The sequence below is a fragment of the Acinonyx jubatus genome, chromosome C2, assembly GCF_027475565.1.
Source record: "Acinonyx jubatus isolate Ajub_Pintada_27869175 chromosome C2, VMU_Ajub_asm_v1.0, whole genome shotgun sequence".
Taxonomy (NCBI): Eukaryota; Metazoa; Chordata; class Mammalia; order Carnivora; family Felidae; genus Acinonyx; species Acinonyx jubatus.
In genome coordinates this window covers 64,221,079-64,248,977 of record NC_069384.1, presented here as the reverse complement: position 1 = coordinate 64,248,977, position 27,899 = coordinate 64,221,079, and the positions used below count along the sequence as shown (strand labels likewise).

The 27,899-nt window shown below is 43.3% G+C and overlaps 1 protein-coding gene across 9 annotated transcripts; it reads left to right on the top strand.

The window, feature by feature from the left end:
* Window positions 1-105: 105 nt before the first annotated feature.
* On the top strand, window positions 106-27,899 carry B4GALT4 (beta-1,4-galactosyltransferase 4). Of its 9 annotated transcripts, none has more exons than XM_027060908.2 (9): window positions 157-188; window positions 3,549-3,661; window positions 9,855-10,251; window positions 13,287-13,519; window positions 15,792-15,979; window positions 21,072-21,194; window positions 23,288-23,392; window positions 26,524-26,622; window positions 26,921-27,899. In XM_027060908.2, exons 3-9 carry the CDS (start codon window positions 9,999-10,001, stop codon window positions 27,051-27,053), a joined length of 1,134 nt encoding a protein of 377 aa, XP_026916709.1. In that variant the 5' UTR covers window positions 157-188; window positions 3,549-3,661; window positions 9,855-9,998; the 3' UTR covers window positions 27,054-27,899. The 9 variants fall into 9 exon arrangements, with proteins under 9 accessions (XP_026916710.1, XP_053076875.1, XP_026916709.1 ...); XM_027060914.2 differs by having other exon boundaries at window positions 159-188; window positions 26,532-26,622; window positions 26,921-27,059; XM_053220898.1 differs by having other exon boundaries at window positions 185-290.

Below are 27,899 nucleotides of genomic sequence, written 5' to 3'. Positions count from 1 at the left end.
GTGGAGCGCCACGCTAGCGGAGAAACTGGCAGACCAGCCCGCGAGGCCCGGAGGACCGGACTCTCGGGGCGGACACGGGGGGCGGAGCCTGCGCTCGGGAACCTCCTCTGGGGTGGCGGGGGCGGTCCCCATGGGCCCTCAAGCCTCCTCCCCTTCTCCCGGCGGTGCTGGCCGCGGCCGCGTCTACGGTGAGTGCGCCGGGCCTTGGCTCCGCAGGCGCCCGGGACGCGCAGTCCGGTGCGGAGGGCGGCGGCGGGCTCCTGGTGGGCACCGCCGTGGGGCGCACCGGGGTGGGTACCGCTTTGGGTCTGGGCGCGCGGTGGGGCGGGCGCAGCGCCGCGCGGCGCGGCCTGGCTCGGTGGGGCGGTCCTGCCCGAGTCCGAGCGGTGAGGTCGGCCAGGGGGCCTGCGGAGGCCGAGCCTGGCAGGAGGCACCGGCTCAGGTGCGAGCACCTCCGCGGCGCTCCCTCTGCTGCCGGCGGGGAAGCCGGGCCAGATGCTGCCAGGTAGGGAGAGGTTCAGGGGTGGTCTCACGAATCTGGGGTCGTCCCCCAGCACCTCTTTCCCCGCGGGCACATCAACGTGAGAAAGCCCCTTCCTCCTTAGAGCCCTCTCTCCCAGGGTTTCTCCTAGGAAACCGATCAGCTGATCCCAGCCTGCGGCCTGCTGGCGCCGGAGAGTTGTGAGAGTCACCTGGCTTTTAAAGTACTTCAGAGTCGCCTGCCCGGAGTGGGCTCTCAGGCCATCCCCCCCCCCCCCCCCCCCCCGTCTGTCGATCAGTGTCTGTTGATCGGCTTCCATTAGAAGATAAAGGCTGTCTCTAGTTTGAAAAGAATAGAAAAATCTAGGAGGATTGGGACTGAGAAAAGGCCTTTGGATTGCTAGCCTTGGAGAGCAGTTACAAAGTGGGTGTGCGCTGGGTTGCATAGTGTTCAAGAGTGGGAGAGGGATGGGGACGGTGGCCAGGGCTCAGGAAGCGCTTTGCAGCCCTTTGGTGATCAAAAGGAGGAGCAAGAAGATAGTAATTTGAGGGTTCAGGAGGTGTGTGTGTGTGTGTGTGTGTGTGTGTTTTAATTTCTAAATTTTTTTAATTTAAAGGAAGGTAACATGTTAGGGATGCAAGAAAGTCCAGGCATCAGTATTATTCAGGGTCCAGGCTAAGAGACTGGGCTTAAAAAGAGGGGGAGAAGGCTATCCTAGGCCAGAGGGCTGGGCAGGAGTTCTGGAATGTGACTCTAGGGCAAGGAGATAATGCTTGATTGGACCATAGTTTATCTTTTTGGAATTTTATTTTCTGGTTGGCCTTTAACCCCCACGAAATTGCAAAAATGTTCAGGTTCCTGTCGTTGTGCATCATTGGGAGAGAAGATCTATGCCTTGATCAGATTAGAAACATCTGTTAGAAATATTGACCTGTTTGACCACATAATCTTGGGAGGGGGCAGTAAAACTAGCTCTGATATTGTGTTTTATGTGCCACATCAAATAAGTGTTTAGTATCTACTTTAAACTGAGCTAATAATAATGGGTGCTTTTTCCAGAGATGCATGCAAATGATCTGAGCACTAATCATTTCTTTGAAGATCTTTTATTCAGAGTGGAAACATCAAAAGCAAGTCAGTGGCGGGTTTGTTCTCTTTTTTAAGTCGTCAAGGGACAGTGGTTTCTCAAACATACCTAAGTTCCTATTGAAAATATGGAATATGGATGCCCTGACCTCACTTAGACCTTTGAAATAAAAATCTCTGGGAGTAGAGCCTAGGGATAGGAATTTCAAACAGAGATCACAGGATTCTCTTGTGGCACTGAGAATTATTGACAGCCTCTGAGTTTTTTCTTTCAGATTTGGGCTTGTTGGGGCTTCTTTAGAACAGATTTCCTTAAAAGTTATGTGAATGCTGCCAAACTTATAGAGCTGAAGGTTACAGTCTTGTATCTTGTACAACTATCTATCTATTGTGTTACCTATAAATTTTAATGTATTTTGAAGGAAATCTATATAGTCATTGTATTAGAAAAAAAATGTTTCTGATCACAAAAACCCCACTTAATTTATTTTTTAAGTTTTTGGTGTTTGTTTATTTATTTATTTATTTTGGAGAGAGAGAGCATGAATGGGGGAGGGGAAGAGAGAACGGGAGACAGAGAATCTGAAACAGGCTCCAGGCTCCAAGCTGTCAGCACAGAGCCTGATGCAGGGTTCGAACTGTGAGTCATGACCTGAGCCCAAGTTGGACACTTAGCCAACTGAGCCACCTAGGCGCCCCACAAAAACCCCATTTTAGAACAATTAGAACATATGGGAAAAAACAATTTCCCAAATCCTATAATTAACAAACAACCACCAGTCATTCTTTCTGACACAAACACACACACGCATACACACATATATGAGCACCTTCGCATGTAGTTAAGTTTTTTAAACACCTTTTTATAAAGCATATGTTCTGGCATATGGAGTTATCATAATTAATTAAATCAGCTCTATATCGTTAACATTCTAATTCTTTTCAATTTTTGTTTATTTGTATAATGTTGGCTTGAATATTGTGGTCTGCCTTTCTGATTATTCCCTTAGAATAAAGTGATGGAGTTAAAAGCTATTCAAATGCATTTTAAAATCTCATTTTCACATATCTTCTCACTACTTTTCCTCACTAGAAGGAAAATTAACATTTGTAAAGGATCTATTGCCTTCTAGGTTCATTCTCTTATTTCAGTGGTTCTCAAATTTTAATAGATAGAAAAGTCACTTGGGGAACTTGTTAAAAATTCATTTTCCCGGAGGCTGGGTGGCTTAGTCGGTTAATTAAGCGGCTGACTTTGGCTCAGGCCATGATCTCTTGGTCTGTGGTTCAAGCCAAGCATTGGGCTCTGTGCTGACAGCTCAGAGCCTGGAGCCTGCTTCATGTTCTGTGTCTCCCACTCTCTCTCTCTGCCCCTCCCCAACTTGTGCATGCGCGCTCTCTCTCTCTCTCTCTGTCTCTCTCTCAAAAATAAACATTAAAACAATTTTTGAATTAAAAAAAAAATCATTTTCCTGAGTCCCAGGCCCAGCTGTTCTGACCCATTAGCTCTGGAGCAGGGCCCAGCAATCTTCAATTTTAACATTCCCCGCCATATTTGGTAAGAGGCATTCCTGGAACCATGTATTAAACATGCTTTTTAAATAAATAGCAAAACAGACTCAGAAATTTAGGTCACTTGCCGAAAGCCATTCATGCATCTGGTAACAGGATTTGAACTCAGCTCTTTGTGACTTCAGAGCCTTTGTTTTTTCCACTATCTTAGGCCTTCTCAAACCTTCTCATTGGTGTGCCCCTAAGGACTGCAGAAAGGGAATTCTGACTGACCCCCCTGCAGGGTTCTCTGGGATACCTGAACTTGACACAGACATACACAATGAATCTCCATTCAAAGCCCCCGTCAGAAATTCTTACAGACTCTGTCATGCTGTATAACATTTACTATATAAAACATCAGTCCTTTGCTAGTTAAATTTACTGCTTGTTTCCTGATTGTTTTGTGGTGACTCTTACCGTGAAACAGTTATTGCAGGACCATCTGGAAGCTCTTGCCTAGAGTGCGAGACACTGCTCCTGTGTGCTCTGTGAATTCCGGATGGAAGGGATGGTCTAAGCAGCAATTCCTTTCAGAATCAGGTGAGAGAGGCACTGCTTTTGAATACTCAATGGCAGAGGAGCAGAAGGCCGTGGGCATGACCGAGAGGAAGTGCCATTTATTAGAGATGGGGCTCATTACTCTTAGAAGAGTGTTGGTGTTAGTTACCTGAGGGGAGCCAGCATGGGGGTGAGCCTTTTTCAGTTTTTAAAACATTCCCCAAATGGAATTTGAGACCCATTTAATTTTTTCTCTTCTTTATTAATCTTTATTTTTCCTTCTCCTCCTGCCTTCTCATCTGTTTTTAGTAGTAGCCTGGGATTATGGTATGTCCTTATGTATTTCAACTAGTATACTCTAGAAGGTCACTGATTATTTACCAAATTCAGCACCTGCTATGTGTCAGGTCATTTTGAGGTCCAGGAATACAAAAAACAATGGTTCTCTTTGAGAATTAAGTTAACTTAACTGCTGTATATTGACTTGGGTTTTGCTCAGTCTCTGACTTTTAAAATTTTAACTTTTAATTTTTAATTAATTTTAGACTTAGAGAGGAGTTGCAAAAATGGTACAGAGAAATCACTCAACCTCCCCTAATATTAGACCATTACATAACCATGGTTCAATTATCAGTACTATTAACTAGACTACAGATTTTATTTGGATTTCATCAATTTTCCTGCTAATAATTTTTTGTTGTTGTTCCCATAGTCTATCCAGGATCTACACTGCATTTAGTTATTTTTCCTTTGTCTTTTCCATCTGAGATAGTTTCTCAGTTTTTCCTTGTCCTTCATTATTTTGACCCTTTTGGAGAGTACTGGTTATTTTGTGGAGTTCAATATATCACTGATTCATGAGGTTGATAGGTCTTAACACTGATGATACTAAACCTGATCACTTAGGGTGAAATCTATGTTACTCTGCTGTGAAGTTATTGTCTTTCCCTTTGCAACTAATAATTATCTTGGGGGAGATACTTGAGACTATGCAAACTCTGTTTATCCTCAACTTTTCATCCACTAATTTTAATTCTCATTGATGGATCTTGTCTGCAGCAGTTGTTGCGGTGGTGTTTGCCTAGTGATTTTTTTCTACCTCCTGCTTCCTTATTAATTGAGAGTTTCCTATAAGAAAGAGCTGCCCTTTTTCCTCCCATTTGTTTATTTGATCATTTGTATCACTGTGGACTCTTCATTGTATTCTGTGGGTTAACATGCAATGCCATCATCATTTTCTTGCTTAAATGCTTACAATTTTGGAGCTTACAATTAGAGGCTCAGGCTCTGAGTTTAAATGGCTTGTGCTTGTAAGTGGCTGTCATCATTTCTATCCCATCCTTACCCCCAACCCGGGGAATCATTGCTTCTTCAGGGTCTGGGCAGCGATCACTTAGCAGCCAGGTAAGGGAGCTATAAATAGAAGAATGAATACCAGAGGCCCAAAGAAGGTAGGACAACATGTGTGCAGACACTCAGCTCTCAGGAACTCTGCGAGAGTAAAACGAGTAGCATAGTACCAGCCTTTCCCCTGCTGCTGCTCCAGAGAGGCCTATGGGAGTAGGATCATGTGCCTGGGGCCGTGCCCTGAGAGGCTCTGTGCTTAAAGGACGACCAGATGGGTTTGGAAAACAGCTGGGTTTAGAACTCTGACTTGGCACTCTTGGCTGCTAAATGAAGACCACACCCTTTCTTCTGGTGCATAAATGTTTAGTAAATATTTGTGGACTGCACCTAGTATTCTCCCTCCATCCCCTGTGGTACAGAGATTTGTATGTGTAGAGATTCTCCAAAAATGATACCTAGCATAAATGCTGATTTATCTTTAGTTATAGCTAATCTTCCTTGCCAGATTTTTTCTTTCATTATTATGGAAAAGTTCAAGCATACACAAAAGTAGAGAGGAAAGCAAAATGAACCCTTGGGTACCTATCAGCTAATTCAATACATCTCAATATTTTGCCAATCTTATTTCATCTATTCCTCCATTTTCAGGGGTGGGGCTGGCATATTTTAAAACAAAAGACTCTGGGGCGCCTGGGTGGCGCAGTCGGTTAAGCGTCCGACTTCAGCCAGGTCACGATCTCGCGGTCCGTGAGTTCGAGCCCCGCGTCGGGCTCTGGGCTGATGGCTCAGAGCCTGGAGCCTGTTTCCAATTCTGTGTCTCCCTCTCTCTCTGCCCCTCCCCTGTTCATGCTCTGTCTCTCTCTGTCCCAAAAATAAAATAAAAACGTTGAAAAAAAAATAAATAAATAAAATAAAACAAAAGACTCATTGAAATTTAAGAAAGGATTGAAATAAACTCTAAGTGCAAGGACTATACCTTAATTCCCTTTTCTCCCCTTAGTGCCTAGCACTATGCCTGAAAATAGCCGATGCTCAGAAAAGACTGGTTGAATTGAGAGGGAGGAAAAACCAGTTTGAAAGCCTCATCATTTTGAACTATAAGACAGACTTCTAGAGTCTTGCTCTAAAATAACTTCTTTCACGTTACCTGAATTTATTGTCTACAGTCATGATTTTCCTGTCTGTTTTTTGATTGAAAAAGGAAACTTTTCAAGTGTAGGTTCAAGGTCTGTCAATTACTTAATGTTATAAATAAGTCCAGTCTAATGACAGTTCCCTAAACATTAACCCAGAGTTACCTACCCTAGAAAGAACTTGCTTTTAAAAATCATGATTTGTTTAAATCATAAAGGTAATATATTACCCATTTAAAGAAAAATAGGGGTGCCTGGGTGGCTCAGTCGGTTGAGCATCTGACTTTAGCTCAGGTCATGATCTCGCGGTTTGTGAGTTCGAGCCCCAAGTCAGGCTCTGTGCTGACAGCTCAGAGCCTGGAGCCTGCTTCAGATTCTGTGTCTCTCCTTCTCTCTGCTCCTCCCATGCTCACTCTCTGTCTCTCAATAATAAATAAACGTTAAAAAAGATTAAAAGAAAAATAAATTACAGAGAAATGGAAAATTGTCTGGACTTCATAATGTAATTCCAAATTTAACATTATGTTGCTTGGCACCCTGATAAAATTTGAGCATAAATCACATTGGTAAATAGATTTGATTGATAACTATTACGTTCCTGGGAATGTACCAGGTGTGTTTGGGTGCAACATCTCATTAAATTCTTATAGCAACATTTTAAGATAAGTACATATATATCTTTATGTTTAATAGCTTGATAAAGTTGTTGAGAAGGGTTGCCCTCAGTCACTCAGCTGATAAGCAGGGTGGGCAGGAGATCTCTCTTGAAAGATCTTTGGACCAGTGTTAGAGACCCTTCACACTTCAGATGTTTACTCCCAGGTACCAAGGAGACCTCACACTTGAGCTTCCTTCGTGCTGGCTCCCTGTACAGTTGGTTTGAGGATAGCACTAAGGCTTGGGAAAAAGGGGAAGTGATTATTTTTAACTAGATCGATGTCTTAAGAAATGGAGTTAGCAGTGAAGGGCTAATTATGAAGTAATCATTAAGAATGGTTCCTTGCTTTTGTAATAAATTTCTTATCTTTGGACAAATTCTGTAGGCTGCAGTTTAGCTATGTTAGTCTGCGATTATTCCCAGCTTGCCACTGCTTGGGTAGGTTTTAAATCTCTCTAAACCACTCTTCCTCCCTCTGTAAAAGGAGGGGGTGCTAGACTTGTGTGCTTTCTGCTCATTTCTGCTTCTAACACTATAGTACCTCTGTGATCAGAAATCTCTTGGCTTGTCAGGGGGCTATCCCTCCATAAGCAGCTTTTAGAAGAGCAGTGTTCTCAGTCTAAATTTTCCAAGATTGAGATGGAAGTGTTGAATCGCTGTATTGTATACCTGAAACTAATATTACACAGTATGTTCACTGGAATTAAAAAAAAAAAAAAACCAAAACTTTAAAAAACCACTATTGCCAATTCTAGCAGTTAAGCCTCCTATAGTTGAGTCCCCAAAATGTTGTCTGATTGGCCCCAGGAACCTGTAGACTTAACAGATACAGAAAGCCATGCCAACACAGTCCCAAGGAAAGGGACAGGAGGCTGACAGAGAGAGGGGCTGCCAAAGGGAATCCTGCGTATTCTAAGGGTTTGTGTTGGGTGCACCCAGGTACCTAGATGAGGAAAGAGATCGAAATGCCTATGTGAAGGGTGTGTCAGAGGTAGGTTTTGGGCCTGGCCTTGTGGGTTCAGACCCCAGCTCCACCACTTACTAATTGTGTGGTCGAGGGCACGTTCCTTAATCTCCCTTCATTTTTCTCCTCTATAAAATGAGACTAGTGATTCTTACCTTGCAAAGTTGAGAGGCGAAGTAAGTTAATACAAATGATTTCACTTCAGCGCGTGCCATAGAGTAGATGCACAAATCAATCACTCTTATTAGCTGTTATTACTGCCTTCGGCATCATTTCTTATGATGCCTTCACAAGACCCTAAACACAGGCCATAGTGTTTAGTTGCTTCCTGAGTCAAATCTCATTTGTGGCTTGACTCGAGAATCTAATCTTCATTTATAACGTTGAATCTAGAGAGAAATGCTTTCTGGGTTGCCTTCAAACTAACCTAGAGCTAAATTTTTGGAATTCTACCCTTTAGTAACTAGGGGACTATCTCAAGAGGTGCTAAGATTGTTTTGTTTTTATTTTTCACATTGAATTACCACCTAGGGATCCCTATGTCTAATTTTAAAAAACGGACAAAATTCAACAACTAAATTTTCACTATAAAAGGGCAGAAGTATATCATACAAAATTCCAAAAATAGAAAAAAGTACCCTTGGCTAATCCCTACTCTTCATGCAGTTCTCGTTAGCTTTTGGCTAATATTTCTCTCTGGAGTTTTATTTCTGTAGTTTGAGTGGTAATCATATACATGTACAGTTTATTTCTGTTTTTCTTTTATTTAAGATTTGATCATACTTGTTTTCATGTTATTACTTGGCACAGAAAATATTTTGGTCTCCATAACTGAGGACATTTTTGGCTGTGGAAATTATCGCTGCCGTGGCTTTAGCATTTTCTATCCCCTTCTGACAGCACACTTAGAATATGAGGGCAGATGTGGTTTTGGCAATGCAGAGAACATGTGGGAGGGGGGGATTGCTGGCTGTGTCCTTGGGGGACTTGCCAAGTAGCCTTCATCACCTTAATGTGTTCACATGGTCCAGAGTGGGCCATCAGCTTTGTGGCTTCAGAAACTGGATTTTTGTCAAGAATGGAGAGGATAGTGACCTTTCAGAAGTGAGTTCACACTGTTCCACCACATGCTCGTGAAGAATGGCAGTTCATCAGCTGGCAGTGAGAAATACAGTATGATAGAGTGGTGCTTGGGGCAGCCACCAGTGTGTCCACCTGTTGGCCATCCTTAGAGTCACCTTATGTAAGTAACAGGACAATAACAACAGTGGTGGTCAGCACGTAGTTGGCGCTCGCTGTGCGTCAGGCATGGGCTACACTTTATGTATTAATACATTAGGCTGTTCAGTCATACAGTAACCTCTCCAGGGAGGTACTGTTTTTATCCCGATTTTACAGGTAAGGAGACTGAAGTTAGTCAAGTGACTGACTTGAGGTGTCATGGCTGATATGTGGTGGAGCTGTAGTTTCTGCCTAAACCAAACCACTGATCTTAAACACTGCACTGTAGTTCCACCTGTTAGTCTTACAGATTACTGAGCTCCTGTCTTGGCCTTCTCTTATGTTTCTTGCCCTCACCCTTACCTGTTGGGATGTGCCCTGTGCCAGTGCCTCGTTGTGAATGTAACATTTATAGCTGCAACATCCTGGACTTTAATGCCTGTTGTTGAGGAACGTGTTTTTCCAGCTGTCACAGAGAAGAGCTTTTGTCTTTCTCCTTATTTTCTCTTTGAGTCAAAATACAAGATTTTTACATGTTGCTAACCGTCTTTTAAAGCTGTGCTAGGAAGGGGCCACTAAAGAAAAAATTGGGGACCTGTATTTTGGGTCGTGCCCGACTCAGTACTGAGGAGGCTTTCACAGCTTCCTCTTTGCCCTCTCCTCCTGTGCGACATCTGGAAATGCCTTTTCCTCTTGGGTGACAGACAGCCTGGGTGGTAACTCCTGGGATGTATAGTTGGTTGGAACCTTCGACCTCTGAAATCCGATTTTCTGATCTCAAACCCCTCATTGGAGAATTCCCATTCCTGTTAGTCAAGATCCACTGGGAATAGGTTTTCAGTTTGCACTGACGTGAATCATTCAGGATAGGATTTCCATGTGAAACAACATGTCTTTGTGATTGCCTTCCAGAGATTGTTGGAGCGGAATTACTGAACAAAAGCAGGCATTGCATCTTCAGTTGTCACCAAGTTTGCCATCAGGTTACAAGAGTTGAACTCGAAGCTTCCCCTGCAGTGAAGTGGAAAGAGACATAATCCTCACGTAATAACAGACATGGGCTTCTTCATGACTTTCCACCTTTCCTACAAGTTCCGGTTACTGTTGCTTTTTCTCTTATGCCTGACAGTGCTTGGGTGGGCCACCAGTAACTACTTTGTGGGTGCTATTCAAGAGATTCCTAAAGCAAAGGATTTCATGGCCAATTTCAACAAGGTCCTAGTCTGGGGGAAGGGAAAAACTCTGACTCAGGAAGCATCCATGAAAGAAGCAGACCTCAACAACTGCCCTTCTGTGTCTCCATACCTCAGTAAGTTTTTTTTTTTCTTTTTTTCAAGTGCTATGTAAACTTCTTAGTTAAATATCACATTTATAGATACAGAAAAGCATAAAAATCAGAAGTGTGCAACTTGGTTAAGTTTCTCAAAATGAATATACCTGTGTCATCAGTATGTTAAATTAAGAACTAGAATCCTTCTGGAACCCTGGGAGTTCTCATGCTTCTTTCAGTCATGACCCTTGCTTCAAGATTCTAACACCATCCATTAGATTTTTCCTGTTTTTAAGCTTTACATAATTAGAAACACGATGTGTAGTCTTTTGTGTCTGGCTTTTGTTGTTCAACAGTATGTTTGTGAGATGTGTCTATATTGCTGATGTATAGTTTTCCATTATACGAGCATACCCAATTTTATTATCAAGCCACAGAAGTCTCACATCCACAGGCATGTATGTTGTTCACAAGTCTGCCAGATGAACTGGGGGGTGCATTGATTTAGGCTGGTGGCTCTGCTCCTTATGTCTTACCTTTTCCACCTGAGACCAATGAGCTCGCTTGAGGATGTCCTTCTCCTGGCATCCACAGGACATAAGGGCACAGGTGGAGAAATCCACTCACGTCACATCTGTTAGCATTCCCGTGGTCAGAAGTATGCAGTCAAGGGACAGGACTGAGTAGGTTTTTCAATGTCATCTTTAGTGTTTATTTCTTAAATATGTTGTATGTTCTGATTCCCCTTTGATGTCTTGCCTTTCAGTTTAAATTAACAGTAAATTGGTTTGGGTGCCTGGGTGGCTCAGTCGGTTAAGCGTCCAACTTCAGTTCAGGTCATGAACTCGTGTTTCGTGGATTCAGGCCTGGCATTGGGCTCTGTGCTGACAGCTCAGAGCCTGGAGCCTAGTTGGGATTCTATGTCTTCCTCTCTTTCTGCCCTGCTTGCACTCTGCCTCTCTCTCTCTCTCAAAAGTAAATAAACATTAAAAAAATAATAATAATAAATAAATTAATGGTAAATTGGTTCTGTGGAACACATTGATTAGAGAGGAAAAGCTCCACAGCGATATTAGATATAATCCACAAAGATTCTATGAGACCTCTGATTCTCCAGAACATCAAAGCACTTGTAGTTCTCCAGATACTCCTCTGAGCCTTATACTGTTTCCTCTTTCCAGAATGCCTTTCCTCAATCTCTGTCTGCCTGGTGGATTCCTGTTTGTTCATCAGAAATCCAGTTGAGATTCCTTCTGTCTCAGAAAAGTACATACACTGAAGTAGCCCCCTGTGGGGTGGCTTCTTGCTCTTAGATGAACGAAACCTGCAGACTCTCTTTCCTCACTGAATCACAGCCTTGTGCTGTGTTTCTACTGGCATACTGCTTCTCTTTACTCAGTCATGGAACAGCCAAAATATCACTCCTGATTACCTGAGGGAAATTGTTCTGCTCACAAGTTACACAAGTTGAGATAGGAAAATGAGGCATTGAACTACACATCTGACTGTACTGTCTCCCTTGTTCAAAATCCTCACAACATATTTAAGCAATTAAAGTTTTCATAAAAATACATGGGCCATGACATAATACTGAGGAAGTACCTGGATTAAGAAGGTGACAAAAGTAGTGATGAAGTAACACGGGCCATTAGTGACCCAAGAAGAAACAAAATTGGAGAAGATGCCAAGGGAGTGGTAGGGAGACTAATAGTGAATGGAAGCAGGCTCTAGAAGGGTAGAGCACCTGAAAAGTTAAGACGATGAGAAAGTGAGCAAGGGGACTAGCTTATATCAGACTTGTCGCATGAGGCTCTTTCAGGGGCCAAGAATAGAGGCGTGGGTTAACTCACATGGTGGGGCTTGATAACAGGCTACATGGGAAACCATCTCAACAGCCACACCATCATCTTCTGGCTGCTCTACGGCCTGGCAGCAGCTCTGGTAGCTTGCCTTTCACGTCACTCCCTTTCTTACTGTTTGTTTTTAGGGCATTTCTGCCTGCCAACTCCATGTGTCACACCTTCAGGAAAGGCTCTTTCCTAGAGGCTGGTGATTGTCTGTAGGTGGCTGGAAGCAGTTATTTGCCCTCGGTGCCGTTGGGCCGAGTCTTTCAGCCACTTCACGGACACTGGAGCCTGGTCTAAGCAGCCGTGGCCAGGACAGCAGTGGCCACATGGAGCAAGGCGTGGTGACTTACACATTGGAGGGGACTGTGACTGCTTTGTTCAGGAGAGGACGGCACAACATGCAAGCATCTTGAGATGTCATGGCCCGGCCAGTATATATGGAGTTAAAAAAAAGCGTGGCAGAGTTCTCTATCCAAAGCTCTGCCTCTTCTCTTACCAGTCAGTATTCCCTGTTAATTCAGATTGAGGAGGAGGGCCAGTGTCTTCAGCCTGATCTGTAAAGCCTTGCATGAGGTCGGTTCCCATGGGTGGCGCTGGGTTTCATCTAGTTAGGCTGTGTCCAGACTCGCTGAGCAAATGCTCCACTGGGATGTCTGCTACCATGCACAATGGGAGAATTGTGATGTTGCACATACATGTTACTGCTGGGTTAGGCAGGAGGCTAGTTGCTATTTCCTTTCATGGTTTTTACCTTCGGGGAGCTAGGATAGCTCCCAGGAGCTCATGGAAAGAATGGGAAAATGGCCTTGACCATGAGCTGGATTCCATGGAATGCTCTTGAGTTTTAATTTTGAGAAGGAAAAGGGGATCGAGCAAATTTGAAGTTATTCAGTCTAGCCCTGATCTTGGCTCTTGACCATGGTCAGTGGGACAGAATGCATCTCCTCCGTACGGATGAATCACAGACCCAGAGTTGGTTACCCCACCACAAGAGAATGCTCTCATATGTCATTTACTTGCTTTTGCAGAAAATACCCTGGGTCACATGACTCTGGTTATAGTTCATGACCAAAAGAGGCTTTAAAGTAATAATAATAAAAGCTGACACTCATGGTCCTCACTGTGTGCTGGGCAATGTTCTAAGGGCTTTAGGTCAGTGCTCATATAATCCTATCAGCCCTTGATGAGACAGCTACTGTTCTTTCCTGGGTCCTGTTTTTATTGTAGGGGGCCAAAACAAGCTCGTTTTCAAACCAGATCTCACTCTGGAAGAAGTGGAGGCAAAAAATCCCAAAGTGCACAGAGGCCGGTATCACCCCGAGGAATGTAAGGCTTCCCAGCGGGTCGCCATCCTCATTCCACACCGGAACCGAGAGAAACACCTGCTGTACCTGCTCGAACACCTCCATCCCTTCTTGCAGAGGCAGCAGCTGGACTATGGCATCTACGTCATCCACCAGGTGAGTGTGGGGGGCACACCCAGGCTCTGCCCTCCCAGTCCTCTCTGTGAGGAGAGACCGAGGGACTTGGCCCTCTGGGTATCTTAGGTAAAAGGAGCACCAAACTGTCACCAAAGAAAAGGTCTCCTACCTCATTTATCCATGAAAGGAGTAAAGGAAATTCTCGTCTCAGAGTGTGGAATAATCAGACTAAGTGCTGGGAATTTTACTGCCTCTGATGCGAACCTCTGGAGGAAGTCTGGTTTGTTTTATTTTTGTCTGTGTGAGCCCTTCTGTGTTAGCCAATGACTGCCCGAAGATTTTCTCCTGAGATTTACCTTATATTTCCTCCTGCAGCTGCTATACACTGCACGATGAGATGCTGGAATTTTTCATTATTGAGCATAGCTATTCAGTGGGGATCTAGGCAGGGGATCCTACAGATTACTGTGTTAATAGCCATGGAGTTCTAGGACTGTTTCCTCCTTTCTGACTATAACTTTTGTTATATAAAACATTTTATGTTTCATTTTCACTTTCTCGACTCCTGTATTAGGCTTCCAGAGGACAATTTAGCAGGTATACAGTAAGTGATAAGTGTAGGCTGGTTTTGAAGAATTTAGCTCTAAGTAGAGTGGCTGATGAAAGATGCCTGTATTTGGTATTAATGTTTATTGGAAAAAAAAATAAGATATCCACTTAAATATCCGTGTCTAGCTCCCCCAAATTGTCCCAGACCATCCAAATAATTTCCCCTCAAATCCTTACAGATGACAAGAATGCAAAATCATTAACTGCATGCTTCATATTCACAATCATTAACTGCATTTTATAACCAGCAGTATTTGTTTTAGGACAACTTTCGACAAATCAGAAGATGCAGTTCTCCAGTGTATACTTTCTAATAACCAGGGGCCATTTTTTACGATTTGAAACAAAATTTTACTGTTGGTTTATACTTACTTTTCTTTTTAACATTGTTAGTCATTCTCCATCCTTACTCAGGACAGCAACCCCCAATGTACAGTATTTTGTGACTAGAAAAAATATGTGTGCTTTGTTACTCTTTTCAGGAAAATACTGTGGTAACTTGAGAATTGCCTGTACTTCTGTTATGATAAACTGTTTATTAAACTGGAATTTATTCATAAGGAATTTGATGCAAATAGCCATAAAAAATTAAGTCCGTAAAATCTTTTTCATATGACATAGCTTTGTTCATATTATTGTTTGAATTGTGTTCTCTTCTTACCCAGTGATGAATCCCTTTCCATGGGGTCACTATGAGGATTACCTTCTGCCATTAAATGTTAATGTTTGTTTATTTTTGAGAGTGAGAGAGACAGAGGGTAAGCAGGGGAGGGGCAAAGAGGAGACAATCTGAAGCAGGGGCCAGGCTCGGAGCTGTCAGCACAGAGCCTGATGCGGGGCTCGAACTCACGGACTGTGAGATCATGACCTCAGCTGAAGTTGGACGCTTAACTGACTGAGCCACCCCTCACCCCAATAACTTCTGTTTATAGGTCCAGATTTCTTGTTTTTTTGTTTTTTTTTCTGGCAAGCTGTGTCCCTCAGAAGCTTAGTGCAAATTTGTTACATAGGGTAAGATTGGATTAGCTAGAAGTTAAACAGTAAAGCAATGATGGTAATTGGCATGACTACCATGTAAGAAGGTTTATAGTTTTATGTGGAATAAATGTATGTTTTTAAAAAATTTTTTTTGAGTTATTTTTATTTGTATTTTAAAAGTATGACCTTTTAAAAAATTGTGGTGAAATATACATGAAATTTAGTATCTTAACTTTTTTTTTTTTTTTTTTGGATCAAACCATTTTATTGAGGAGCTTCAAGGCAAGGTCGATGGGCTGGGAGAACAGTGAAATCTGACACCCTGAGCCCTGCCAGAATCTCCCCAGGTTCGCAGTCACTAAAAGTGCATCTTAACTGTTTTTAAGCATACAGTTCAGTAGTGTGAAGTATATTCACAGTATTGTGTAAGCACTCTCTAGAAATTATTCACCTTGCAAAACTGAAACTCTATACGCATTAAACAGCAACTGTCCATTTCAAGGCATGTTTATAGCTTTTAGAATGTAAATGTATATGAAAAAAAAAACAAACACACAAGCAAGTGGTCTTTTATGATCACATCTACTCTGTTAGATCTTCGTGTCACAAGTATATTCTTGTGCTTTGGAAAGAATAATTCCAGCTCTTGCCTCCGAACTGAAGAGAGGCATGGTGTGAAACCTTATCTCTGGAGCTTTTCAAGTTTTAATTTCTGTATCTATAGGCTGGAAGTAAAAAGTTTAATCGAGCCAAACTCTTGAATGTGGGCTATCTAGAAGCTCTCAAGGATGAAAACTGGGACTGCTTTATTTTCCACGATGTGGACCTGGTCCCCGAGAACGACTTGAACATTTATAAGTGTGAGGAGCAGCCCAAGCATCTGGTGGTTGGCCGGAACAGCACTGGGTACAGGTAAGCGGTACGGTGGCTCTGCCCAGGGCTTGCGTAGGCGGAGAAACTTGCTCTGTTGTCATCAAAGCTGTGGGGGGCGTAGTGTCCAGACTATTATAGAAAAATAAAGAACAGGAAAAATGGTCCAGGACGTATCACTTAGAGTTCAAAACAGGAATTATACCAACCCTGGCAGAGGATGAAAGAGGAAGGGAAAGAACAGGATAGGGAAGGCAATCCAGGCATTGCAAATGAGGGCCAGCCCCGCCCACGGCACCCCCACGGTGCAGCTTTCACAAGCAAGTCCACACTGAGTAGGTGTCCCTGACTTCCCCTTCTAGCAGGCAATGAGAGCATGCGCCTTCGGTCAACGTTTAGGCCTCTGTTGTGAAACTGACTCTTCTTTTCAGACTGTGACATCTTCCCAGGGTTCTGAGGGAGAGTGGGGAAGGGCATATCCACTGAGTAGTCTGTTCAGGGGCAGGACACCCAGGACAAGTTCCTCACTCTCACAACCACTGTGAGAATTGGTTAGACACCATCATTTCTATCTTCGTTTCCATCCCCTCCACCTCTGAGCAGACACATAGCTTCTGTTCAGCCTTACTGACTTTGAACCCAAGCCCCGTGTAACACTTGGGATATAAACAAGTGCCTAGAATAAGCCACAATGGGTGAGCACACGAGGTCTTTAAGAAACACTTACAGAAGGGTCTAAAGCTCTTCCCCAGAGAACATGGCACCTTCATCTTGTGCAACAGTGGGAGTTTCCCAGCTTCCAAGACGTGGAAGCAAGAGAGAACATGGCGTGGTTTTGGGGGGAAATGCAGGTAGTTCATTCGGGCTGGAAAATGAATGTCTGGGATGGTGGAGGGAGGAGAGGCAAGAGATGAGGGTAGGCAGATTATGCAGGCCTTGTTCAGTCTGCTGAGGAAGTTGGATTTCCTGTGGAAGGGACTGGGGGGCATCTGACACATGGTTACAGCTGAAGAATGACAGGAGAAAGCTCATTGCTGGCCTTTAGTGTATTGAGTGGAGCGAGGCAGAGGGGAGAAGCTGGGAGAGGAGATGCCATGCTCCTGAATTAGGCAGGGATAGTGGGGCCAGAGGGCAGGGGAGGGGTCTGGAAGAGAATCACAGGATTTTTTTCCTTTGAGGAATTATATCCTGATTCTTACCTGGACGTTTTGTTTTCTGGTCTCCTAGAGCCACCTCTGCATGGAAGAAAGCAGCTTATTATGTCGGGGTACCTTGGCATTTTCAGAAGCATGTCAACCATATGCGTAAAATTAATAAGCTATCACCATGTATATAACACAGAATACCTGTACTTTGACCCTTTCATAGGGTCCAATTCTTTCTGAACATCTGTGATAAGACATTATAATCACACAAGATTGTTTTCGTTGTTTATTTCAGAGTGTAGCTACACGGGATTGTTTAAAGGCTTTCTGTTGGGATTCTGGATTTTTTTTTTAAGCCAGACCTCAAGAATCTGAATTCTTGGGCTTTTCTGCTGGAAATAAATTTTCAGCAAAACTTCAGTGCCACAATCAGATGCTACTTACTCTAAAAACAACCCTTGTATGAATCTTGATGTTTTGATTTGTTCTTGTAACTGGCCAGACATTTCTTTTATAACTAGATATCAGAGAGCCTTTGTCGTCTTTGAGTAACTGTCAGGGTTTTCTTAATAGGAATCAGGTGATTGAATGTGTCTTCTCTTCTGATCTGGATGTAAGAAGTTCTGAGCCAAATCCATGGCTTTCTTTCAGAAGCTGAGAGAAGAATCTATCTGTAGATCAGAGTTCTAATATATTTCCCATGTTAATCTTCTGTTCTGATTTAAGTTTTCCTCTGGTCCTGGTTGTTTGTTATTTACGTTTTTCTACTTCTTTATATGAATCATGTAAACCGCCTCATCTTCTGGGGCCAGAGAGAGGTGAGTGCAAGTAATGTAGGAATTGCTCTTATCTCCGCTTACCTACTTCTTACCTTTGTTACTTTGGGCAAAGCCCTTCTATTTGCCTGGAGGGCCGGTGGGGTTGAAGGTAGCTAAGTGTCTTCTCCCTGCTGGTCACTATGTTTCACTGAGTCACAGAGCTTAAAACCCCACCCACTTTAGCTTTAATCATTGTTACCACAGCCCCATGAGGAGAAGTACAAGAAGTTTTTACCCTGCAGAGGGAAGAACTTGAAGTAATTTGCCCTAACTGTCTCGGACTCTGATGAGGCCAGAAATAAATCTTGTTTATCCTACTGACTATGGATCAGTGATGAAGCCCTGCACCAGCCTGTGGGAAATTTTACTGCCAAGAATTCCTTTGGTACCTGCCTGCTTTCTTCAAGGACTCTACTGTTATTTTATGACTATGTTTTCCCTACCGTTGGGCCTTACAGCCCTTAAAAAAAAAAAAAGTGTTCCAAGGCCAATTTAATATTTAAGCTTTTCCTGGTAAGAAGAAAAGCCAAAAGCAAAGATCAATAAACACGTAGACGTTAGCCATCTAAGAAACAGCTGGGAAACTAAGAGTTCCTTAAACCTTTCTTACAGTACTTCCCACTGCATCTACACTGCTTTCTGGGTGCTCCCAGACAGCCCTCCTTTGTGTCTCTCTCCACTTTTCCTCATGGAGTTCTGACCACCAAGAGTTTCCCCATTTTCCTACCTATCTGAATCCTCCCAGACCCACCTGCTGGCCCCCTGATGCATGGCATCTCCTTCCTCAGAACGCTGATGAAGTTTGCCTCTTGTGTTAGACTATAAGCTCTTTGAGGGCAGGGCCTACCTGTTACAGCATCTAGCCAGCGGTTTTGCACACAGTGGATAGTGGTTATTTAATACATCACTCCCAAATCAGTGATGCTGGTTCTCTTCTGGTGACCCATTGTTGGTGCTTGGCAGGTTGTGCCTGGGCAGTGATGCTGCTCGGTGTCCTGATGAAGCTGCTGGTCTCAGGTCCTTAATCCCTTGTCAGAGTCCAGTGGCCGTGGCTTCAAGTCACTGCAGTGGGTGTCTTGGCCAGTAACGGCTGCCTTCTGAGCCCTGCATTCCTTTTGTTTATTTTAGGTTGTTGTAATACCATTTTCTAGAATTTTAGGTTGAGGGGTTATAAGTAAATCTATTCCCCTGTGGGTTAAACAGGGCCTCCCCATCTATACTCAGAACATAGAAATAGCTGAATTACAAATTGGCTTTTGGGACTGACTCCACCTCTTAGATAGCAATGCCTATGTGTTTATTGATCTTTCCTTTTGTTTGTTTTTTAAAGTTTATTTTTATTTATTTTGAGAGAGAGTGCAAGCGGGGGAGGGAGATAAGAGACAGAGGGAGAGACAGAATCCCTAGCTATCTGCTGATAGCGCAGAGCCCGATGATGTGGGGCTCTGTCTCACAAATGTGAGACCATGACCTGAGCCAAAATCAAGGGTTGGATGCTTAACCTATTGAGTCGCCCAGGTGCCCTGCAAAGCAGAAATATTTAATTGGTCCTGGAATACTTTGAAGTGAAGTTAATTAAAGTTAGAAATTCTCCATATATTCTTATCTTTTTATTTAGTAACATCTAAGTTATTAAGCTGCCCTCATTTGCATTTCTGAATTGTTACAGTGTGATATTCAGGGGTTATCTTTATTTCTCAGATATGCTAATTTGTGTGCCAATAATCCATAAGAGTCTGTATGACTGGGAGGTGCTCTCTGACTTCTCAAGGTCCTTCTTGACCTCTTCTCCCTTCCCTTTTTCTTATCGTATCCACATAGCTCCACTCTGTGCTCTCTTATCACCTACTGTGTTGTCTTCAGGCCATGTCTCCTACTCCTGCCCCTTCAGCTACTGCCTCTTGACATCTTAGTTCCAAAGTCGTATCTGTAGCCACTCTTCTCTTTTGAACTTGAACCCTATATCCTTTTGCCCACTAGCAAAAGCACTAGGGGTATCTCAAATTCAGCTTATCCAAAACATAAAATTCACTGTCTTCCTCTTATTGTTCTGTGTACTCTTTTTTTTTTTTTAATTTTTTTTAACGTTTTTATTTTATTTTTGAGACAGAGAGAGACAGCATGAACAGGGGAGGGTCAGCGAGAGGGAGACACAGAATCTGAAACAGGCTCCAGGCTCTGAGCTGTCAGCACAGAGCCCGACGCGGGGCTCGAACTCACGGACTGCGAGATCATGACCTGAGCCGAAGTCGGCCGCTCAACCGACTGAGCCATCCAGGCGCCCCTCTTTTTTTTTTTAACTTTTTTTTTTTTTTACATTTATTTATTTTTGAGAGACAGAGAGACAGAGCACAAGTGGGGGAGGGGCAGAGAAAAAGGGAGACACAGAATCCAAAGCAGGCTCCAGGCTCTGAGCTGTCAGCACAGAGCCCAATGCGGGGCTCGAACCCACACACTGTGAGATCATGACCTGAGCCGAAGTCGGATGCTTAACCAACTGAGCCACCCAGGCGCCCCTCTATTTTTTTTTTTTTTTTTAAGACTGTATCATCTACCTTGTTACCCAAGCCAGAAACCTCAGGATTGTTGAGGTGCCTTGGCTTCTCCACCACGCAGACAATGAGATGGAGATTTGCATGCAGAGAAGTGGAGTTTGCAGACAAAGTGTGTGCAGGAGCTGTGTCCTCTCTACCTGACCCCCGCCAAAAAAAAAAAAAAAGTAAAAGTAAAAAAACAGTATATTCATTATGGCATTCATTCATGCTGAACCTGGAGGCTGCCTCAGAATCCTTCTTAACCCTGTGCCCTTGGCAGCCATTACTATTCACTGGATTGGCACGTGAGATGAAATCTGTTGTTCACCCTGATGTCGTGCTGCACATTTACAGGTACCTCTGTAGACCTCCACACACAAACATTCACAGTAACAGGTGGATAGCACTTTGCTTAGTGAGCGGATGTGAGCACTTACGTCGACAGGAAAGAAGGGCAGACAGGGAAGGCCAGGAACGTTGGGGGAGGTGGATGTCAAGTAGGGGTGGATGGATGAAAGTGCATGGTCCTCATACTGTTCCTAGAATGCCAGGCCTGAAATAGAGATTTCTGAAGAGTGTGTGGAGAACAGACGGCCTTGTGCTAATGTTACCTTCTCTCTCCTCTCTTTTGCTCCAGGTTACGTTACAACGGATATTTTGGGGGTGTTACTGCCCTAAGCAGAGAGCAGTTTTTCAAGGTGAATGGATTCTCTAACAACTACTGGGGATGGGGAGGCGAAGACGATGACCTCAGACTCAGGTGAACAACAGGGATAGGTCCCCTTCATGGGGCTCTGCTGTCTATCAGTGGTGGCTCTGGAAACCCTCATTTGTGGATAGTTCCTCTAGATGCCAGTCCAGCAGGTCATAAGGCCGTGGAGTCCGGCTTAAAAGGGGGCAGGGGGCAGGGGGCAGGGGGCAGGGGGAGGGCAGGATGGCCCAAATTGCCGTTCGCCATTGGCAGTTCAGAAATGATGGAGGGTCGTTTGTTTCTGCGGGTGTTTAGAGACCAGAAGTGTTGATGGGGGTTTCTGCGGACTTGGTGGGTATTACTTACAGAGACAGGGTCCAGAACTCTGCAAAACTGCAATTTGAGGAAAGTGGCCAGAGAGCCTATTGTAAGCCTGTAGCTTTTTTTTTTTTTAATGTTTATTTACTTTTGAGAGAGAGAGAGAGAGAGAGAGAGAGAGAGAGAGAGAGACAGACCCTGAGTGGGGGAGGGGCAGAGAGAGAGAGGGAGACACAGAGTCTGCAACAGCTGTCAGCTCAGAGACTGATGCAGGGCTCGAACTCGGGAACTACAAGATCATGACCTAGGCCAAAGTCTGATGCTTAACCAACTGAGCCACCCAGACACTCCTGTAAGCCTGTGCTTTTGACCAGACACCAGGGAATCCTGGCACAGTTCTCAATTTCCAGAGCAGAGAATGCCAACAGCCTGTGAGGAGTGGCACACCCAGGATCAGACCAAGATTCCCTTTCACCCTTATGCATTAGCCAGCCCCCCACACTGGGAGCAACTGCTGGCCTGACACCCCAGCCAGACTCAGGGCTGCTGGCATTACCCTCAGGCTCTCTTGCACTACTTTCTGCTCTGGGGGCTCAAAGGGAGTATGTCTGGACTCTTCTCTCAGCTCCCCCCTCCCTGCCAAACTTGGGTTTTGTGACCCAATCTTATCCCTAGCTCCCAAGAATAAGTATTCAATAGCCTCAATGGAGGCGAGTATCTTCAGACTTCTAATAATAAGGCTTTGGGCGCTATTGGGAGACCCTCTTTCCTCCTACTGTTGCCTCTTAGAAAGGACATTTCTTTTTTATTTTATTTTTTAATGTTTCTTTATTTTTGAGATAGAGACAGAATGCGAGTGGGTTCGGGGCAGAGAGAGAGGGAGACAGAAGCAGAAGCAGGCTCCAGGCTCTGAGCTGTCAGCACAGAGTCCCGACACGGGGCTCGAACTCATGAGCTGTGAAATCATGACCTGAGCCCAAGTCGGATGCTTAACCGACTGAGCCACCCAGGCGCCCCTATGAAGGACATTTCTTAGCTGGGGTTCTAAAGTAATAGATGTGTGACTGCCAGAACTGCCCCAGTGCTTTAGTGTGAAGGAGCCAGGGCTCCATGTTGGTCTTGCTCCCATGTCTCGGCTGAGAGTCTCTGGAATGTTTCTGGCAGGAGAGAATGGATTTCCCTCACCACAGGCTCCATAGGAATGGTCATAGTGATGGGCATCAGTACTTTAAGGCCCAGCCCATTGGCAGCCTGTGTGGCTGTGGCTTATGAAGTAAACACAGGGCACCTGTTAGATTTCTGGGCAAGAGTAGCAAGGACTAGAGGTAAACAGTATCCCTCATGTTCCCCAAATCATTTCACTGTCCAGATGGGATGACTAATAGAATCTTGCATGTATTATGTGACTTCACTATCTTCTTGATCCTCCTCAGCTTCAAGGCAGGGGGGAGACCCCAGTTTTGCTTTCATTTGAGGAGAACATCATGGTCTCCAGAGTCGTTCTTGACTAATAACTATGAATAAACCAATGACTTGAACATAAAAGTTTCCTGACGTGTTTTAGAAAATGACAAACTATAAATTGACACCTCCCCTTTTACCCCAATAATAAATGTTAAATGTGATTCTTTTATAGACTTGCTGCCTGAGGCCGGATGTTAAAAGATTGCTTTTTTTTAATATCCTAATTTTAATATTCTAATATCCTAATAATCAAGCTCTGTGTGACTGTGTGTGTGTGTGTACATATATGTAAATTTTTGCAAATGATTCTTCTTAAGTATCTAGTGGTAGATGAAGTGGGATAGACTTTTTTAAAAAAAACACTTCTATTATTCTTCTAGGGTTGAGCTTCATAGAATGAAAATAATCCGGCCAATGCCTAATGTGGGTAAATATACAATGATCTTCCACACTAGAGACAGAGGCAATGAGGTGAATATAGAACGGTAAGTCCTGGATTCATACGGCTGGCAGGCTACCTGCTTAGTTTCTTCTGTCAGTGAGGTCTGCTGAATTCAATCAGATGAGCCAGTTTCTTTTGTTCAAAACTTTTTATTAAGGCAGTTTTCAAACAGACACAAAAGTAGAGGGAGTGGTATATGGAACCCTCATGTGCCCCATTCCTAGCTGCGACAGTTACCAACTCACATCCTCTCTCCCTTCTCCTGCTTTTTCTTCCTCCCCCGCTAGATTATTTAGAAGCAAATCTGATATCCCAGCATATCCTGTGTAAATACTTCAGTATGTATCCTTAAATATAAGAAGTCTTAAAGAAACCAGTATACCTAAAATGAAAACCAGTATACCTAAAATGAAATTAACAGTACTTCTTTAATATCATCAAATATCCACTTAGTGTGTGGATTTCCTTGATCATCTCATAATTTTTTTTCCCTTAACCGTTGGTTTATTCACATCAGAATCTAGACACAATCCACACATTGCATTTGGACGATCTCTCTGAAATCTCTCAGTCTGTAGATTACCTCTCTACTACCTTTTGCCTGCTGCATTTTATTTGTTGAACAAATCAGGTCATTTGTCTCCTGCAATTTCATACCTTGTGGATTTTGTGACTTGCATCCTGGTGGTATAACTTCATATGTGCCTCTGACCTCTACATTCCCTTGTAAGCTGGGAGTTAGATCTGGAGGCTTGAACAGAGTGCAGTACTATTCAGGGTTAGAACACTTCATCAATGATGTCACATCTCTCTTCTTGTATCACAACTGGAAGATATGATGGCTTGTTGGGTCTTTGTGATATTAAGATTGATCTGTGGATTTAGGTGCTACCAGTCCCAACCAGGTTCCCCATCAGTCTTTCACCTGATGATTTTATCAGCCATCGGTGCTCATTGAATATATTTATTATTCCATTGGGAATCACAAAATTCTGATATTCTATCATGCCTTCTGCATTTATTAGATAAATTTTTCTGCAAAGAAGGCCTTGCCTTCATCTGTTTGAGTATGCCAAGGTATGGTTCTTATAGAAAAGGCAGATAAAGGGAAAGAATCAGTGCTGATTTTTCATTTTTCAAAATGATGACTTGATGTTCCCTAGCATCCTTCAGGATGTTGTTAATATTCTTTTCAATGCTCAGTTTATCTCATTGTTGGCAAGTGGAATCTTCTTCAGGCTGACTCCTGAGTCCTTTGACATAACTACACTAGTTTTGAGAGCTCCCTTACCTGTGCTCCTATGTGATGAGCTGTTCTAGGCCTACCATATACTTTTCTTGCCCCAGGAATTAGACCTTTCCCCCAGGAACCCGACAGATAAGCCAGTTCTTTATGGGACTGTAGTTGAAGAATCTGCAGTTCTTTGTTCTGATATTTTCTTCTACATTTTAAAACAATATTAGGGGTGACTGGGTGGCTTAGTCAGTTAAGCGTCTGACTGCAGCTCAGGTCATGATCTCATGGTTTGTGGGTTCAAGCCCGTGTCGGGCTCTGTGCTGACAGCTCAGAGCCTGGAGCCTGCTTCGGATTCTGTGTCTTCCTCTCTCTCTGTCCATCCCTCGCTTACACTCAGTCTCTGTCTCAAAAATAAATAATAAACATTAAAAAAACAGTATTAAAATATTATAGGGCTTTGTTAGAGCTTATACTTTAAAACAATATTAAAAGGCTTTTAATGGAACTTGGGTGTATTATGCTAAGTGAAATAAGTCAGTCAGAGAAAGACAAATATGATTTCATTCATATATGGAATTTAAGATACAAAACAGATGAACATAAGGGGAGCAAAAATAGTATAAAAACAGAGAGAGACAAACCATAAGAGACTCTTAAAAACAGAGAACAAGGGGCGCCTGGGTGGCGCAGTCGGTTAAGCGTCCGACTTCAGCCAGGTCACGATCTCGCGGTCCGTGAGTTCGAGCCCCGCGTCGGGCTCTGGGCTGATGGCTCAGAGCCTGGAGCCTGTTTCCGATTCTGTGTCTCCCTCTCTCTCTGCCCCTCCCCCGTTCATGCTCTGTCTCTCTCTGTCCCAAAAATAAATAAACGTTGAAAAAAAAATTTTTTTTTAAATAAAAAAAAAAAAACAGAGAACAAGCTGAGGGTTGTTGGCAGGGCGTTGGGTGGGGGGTGGGGTGAGCTAAATGGGTAAATGGGTGGTGGGCATTAAGGAGGGCACTTGTTAGGATGAGCACTGGGTGTTGTATATAAGTGATGAATCAATGAATTCTCCTGGAATCATTATTACACTATATGTTAACTACCTTGGATTTAAATTAAAAAAAAATAAAAATTGAAAAAAAGAAGGCTTTTAGCCCATGTGTTAGAATCTGCAACTTTAACAAAACAGCTACTTCTGTTTTCCATGCGTCTTTCTAGTCTTTGTCCATAGAAGTGCATTTTTCTCTTTACATTAAAAAAAATTAATTATGGAATAGATGCAAAATAATACTTACAAACTGTCTGAAAAGTGTGAAGATTCTTGGTACCATGAACAGTGGTAGTGCCCATCACCCAAATTATATTTGTTACCTGTGACCCACCCCCCCCACACCCATTTCCTTCCCCCAACCCAAGAGGTCATGGTTTCCTGAATTTTTGTGATTATTACTTGTGATAATGATCGTTATTTCTGCTGTTTCTTTGTTGTTGTTGTCGTTGTTGTTGTTTTTCCAGAGGTGTGTATCCCTGTGAAAAAGATTGTTTAGTTTTATATGTTTTTCAACTTCATACAAGTGAAATCATACTGTATTATTTTTCTCTGACCTTACTTAGCTCATTGTGTTTCTGATCTCTGTCCACATTGATACTGTCACCAAAACGTTTTGCTTTTCACCCCAAAATCCTAGAGACCAATTCAGCTCACCACATGCTTCACTCCCCACATCCCTGGGCTCCAGCCATGCAATTGCTGCTGCTTCTTGAAGCGCATCCTGCTGCTTTGCATGTCTCTGCATCTTGCATGGGATGATGACCCTGCCTGGTTGTCCTTTCCTGCACCTTTCTCCTAAGCCTCAGTCATGTCTACTTTCTCCGCGCCCCCTCCCCAGACTCCTTCACGAAGTCAGGTTCTGCTTCATTCATCCTCTTCTACATATATCCTGATTTTGTTTGAGACTCTTAGGAGAGGTGTGTACCCTCCTGCCTACAGACAGCACTATGGGAGGATTCATAGATACCCTGAAGCTTAGCCAAGGACCTGTTAGCAATGGATGGTGCGTATTGCATTGTGTCCGTGTTACTTGTGCGTCCTTCTGTCCTGTAGACGGGGTGCATTGACTCTTCCCATCATGGGCCCCTAGGGTCTTAACATGAGGTCTGACACGTGAACACATGGCTATCATTGGTGTCCTGTTACTTTAGATGGGGAAAATTAACTTTTTGCAGCAGGAAATCCAGATGGTACGATAATTGACAAAGATGTTTTTGTCAAATTTGGGGGCAGGGCAAAAAGCAATGGAAATATGTGTTAAATTCTTGCATTACCATTTACACTGTTCTTTTTATCTTTAGGATGAAGCTCTTACATCAGGTGTCACAAGTCTGGAGAACAGATGGGTTGACTAGTTGTATTTATAAATTACTCTCTGTGGATTATAATCCTTTATATACCAACATCACGGTGGATTTCTGGTCTGGTGCATAACGTGACCTTGGATCTTCTGGTGACATTCGGAAGAACTGAATATTTTATTGCAGTAATTTTGGACTAGACACATTCGGAAGAACTGAATATTTTATTGCAATAATTTTGGGCTAGAGACCAATAATTTTTGGACTAGTAGCACACATTAAGAACTTGTTGCAGCTAATTATTGAGCTGCACTTTTTCTTTTTGTATTTTCTTAGCAGAGCTCCAAGTAATACGGGATGTAAAACAATTGGAAGAAGACAGCTTTCTTGGTTGTTTTCCCCCTGAGGGTTAAATCTTGTAATACAGATACTTGAAGGACTGAGTATAAAAGGACTGTTCAAAGAATACCATGAAGCCTAGCTACTTGAGAACTTGGATTGAAGGATATTTAAGTTTGGGCTAAGAAAGCCCACAGGAAATAGGATTGCTGAATGTCTCAGAGAACCAGAATTGTTCTCGTCTGTGGTAGAAAGGTACGAAGAAGTCTACCTGTTATTCATTTATCCTGCACGCTCCTCTGAAGAGCTGGGCCCCAGGTGGGAAGAAGGCCGCAGAAGAGAGGAGAAAGGTGAAGAATCAAGATGCAGTGAACTTGAGGATGAAGGGCTGGGAGGAGGACAGTGATGGAGAAGCAGCCACAGTTGTGCTGGTCACTGCTGCTGCTCCCTGTCCTGGGGGTCACCTGCCCAGACATGTCTTCCCAGGAATAACCCAGCAGGGAACACATTATCTACTAGTTTTTAAAGTATTTTTGTAAAAATGATTTTGTACATGTAGGATATGAATTAGCTGTTTACAAATTACATATTCACTCATAATAGATCGAAAGTACCTCTGTAGTAAAATATGGAAAAGCTT

Coding starts and splice junctions, on each gene's coding strand:
- B4GALT4 (XM_027060909.2), top strand. CDS start 9,999: ATGGGCTTCTTCATGACTTTCCACCTTTCCTACAAGTTCCGGTTACTG. Junction 13,520..15,791: donor GCATCTACGTCATCCACCAG/GTGAGTGTGGGG, acceptor CTGTATCTATAG/GCTGGAAGTAAAAAGTTTAA. Junction 21,195..23,287: donor GACGATGACCTCAGACTCAG/GTGAACAACAGG, acceptor TTATTCTTCTAG/GGTTGAGCTTCATAGAATGA.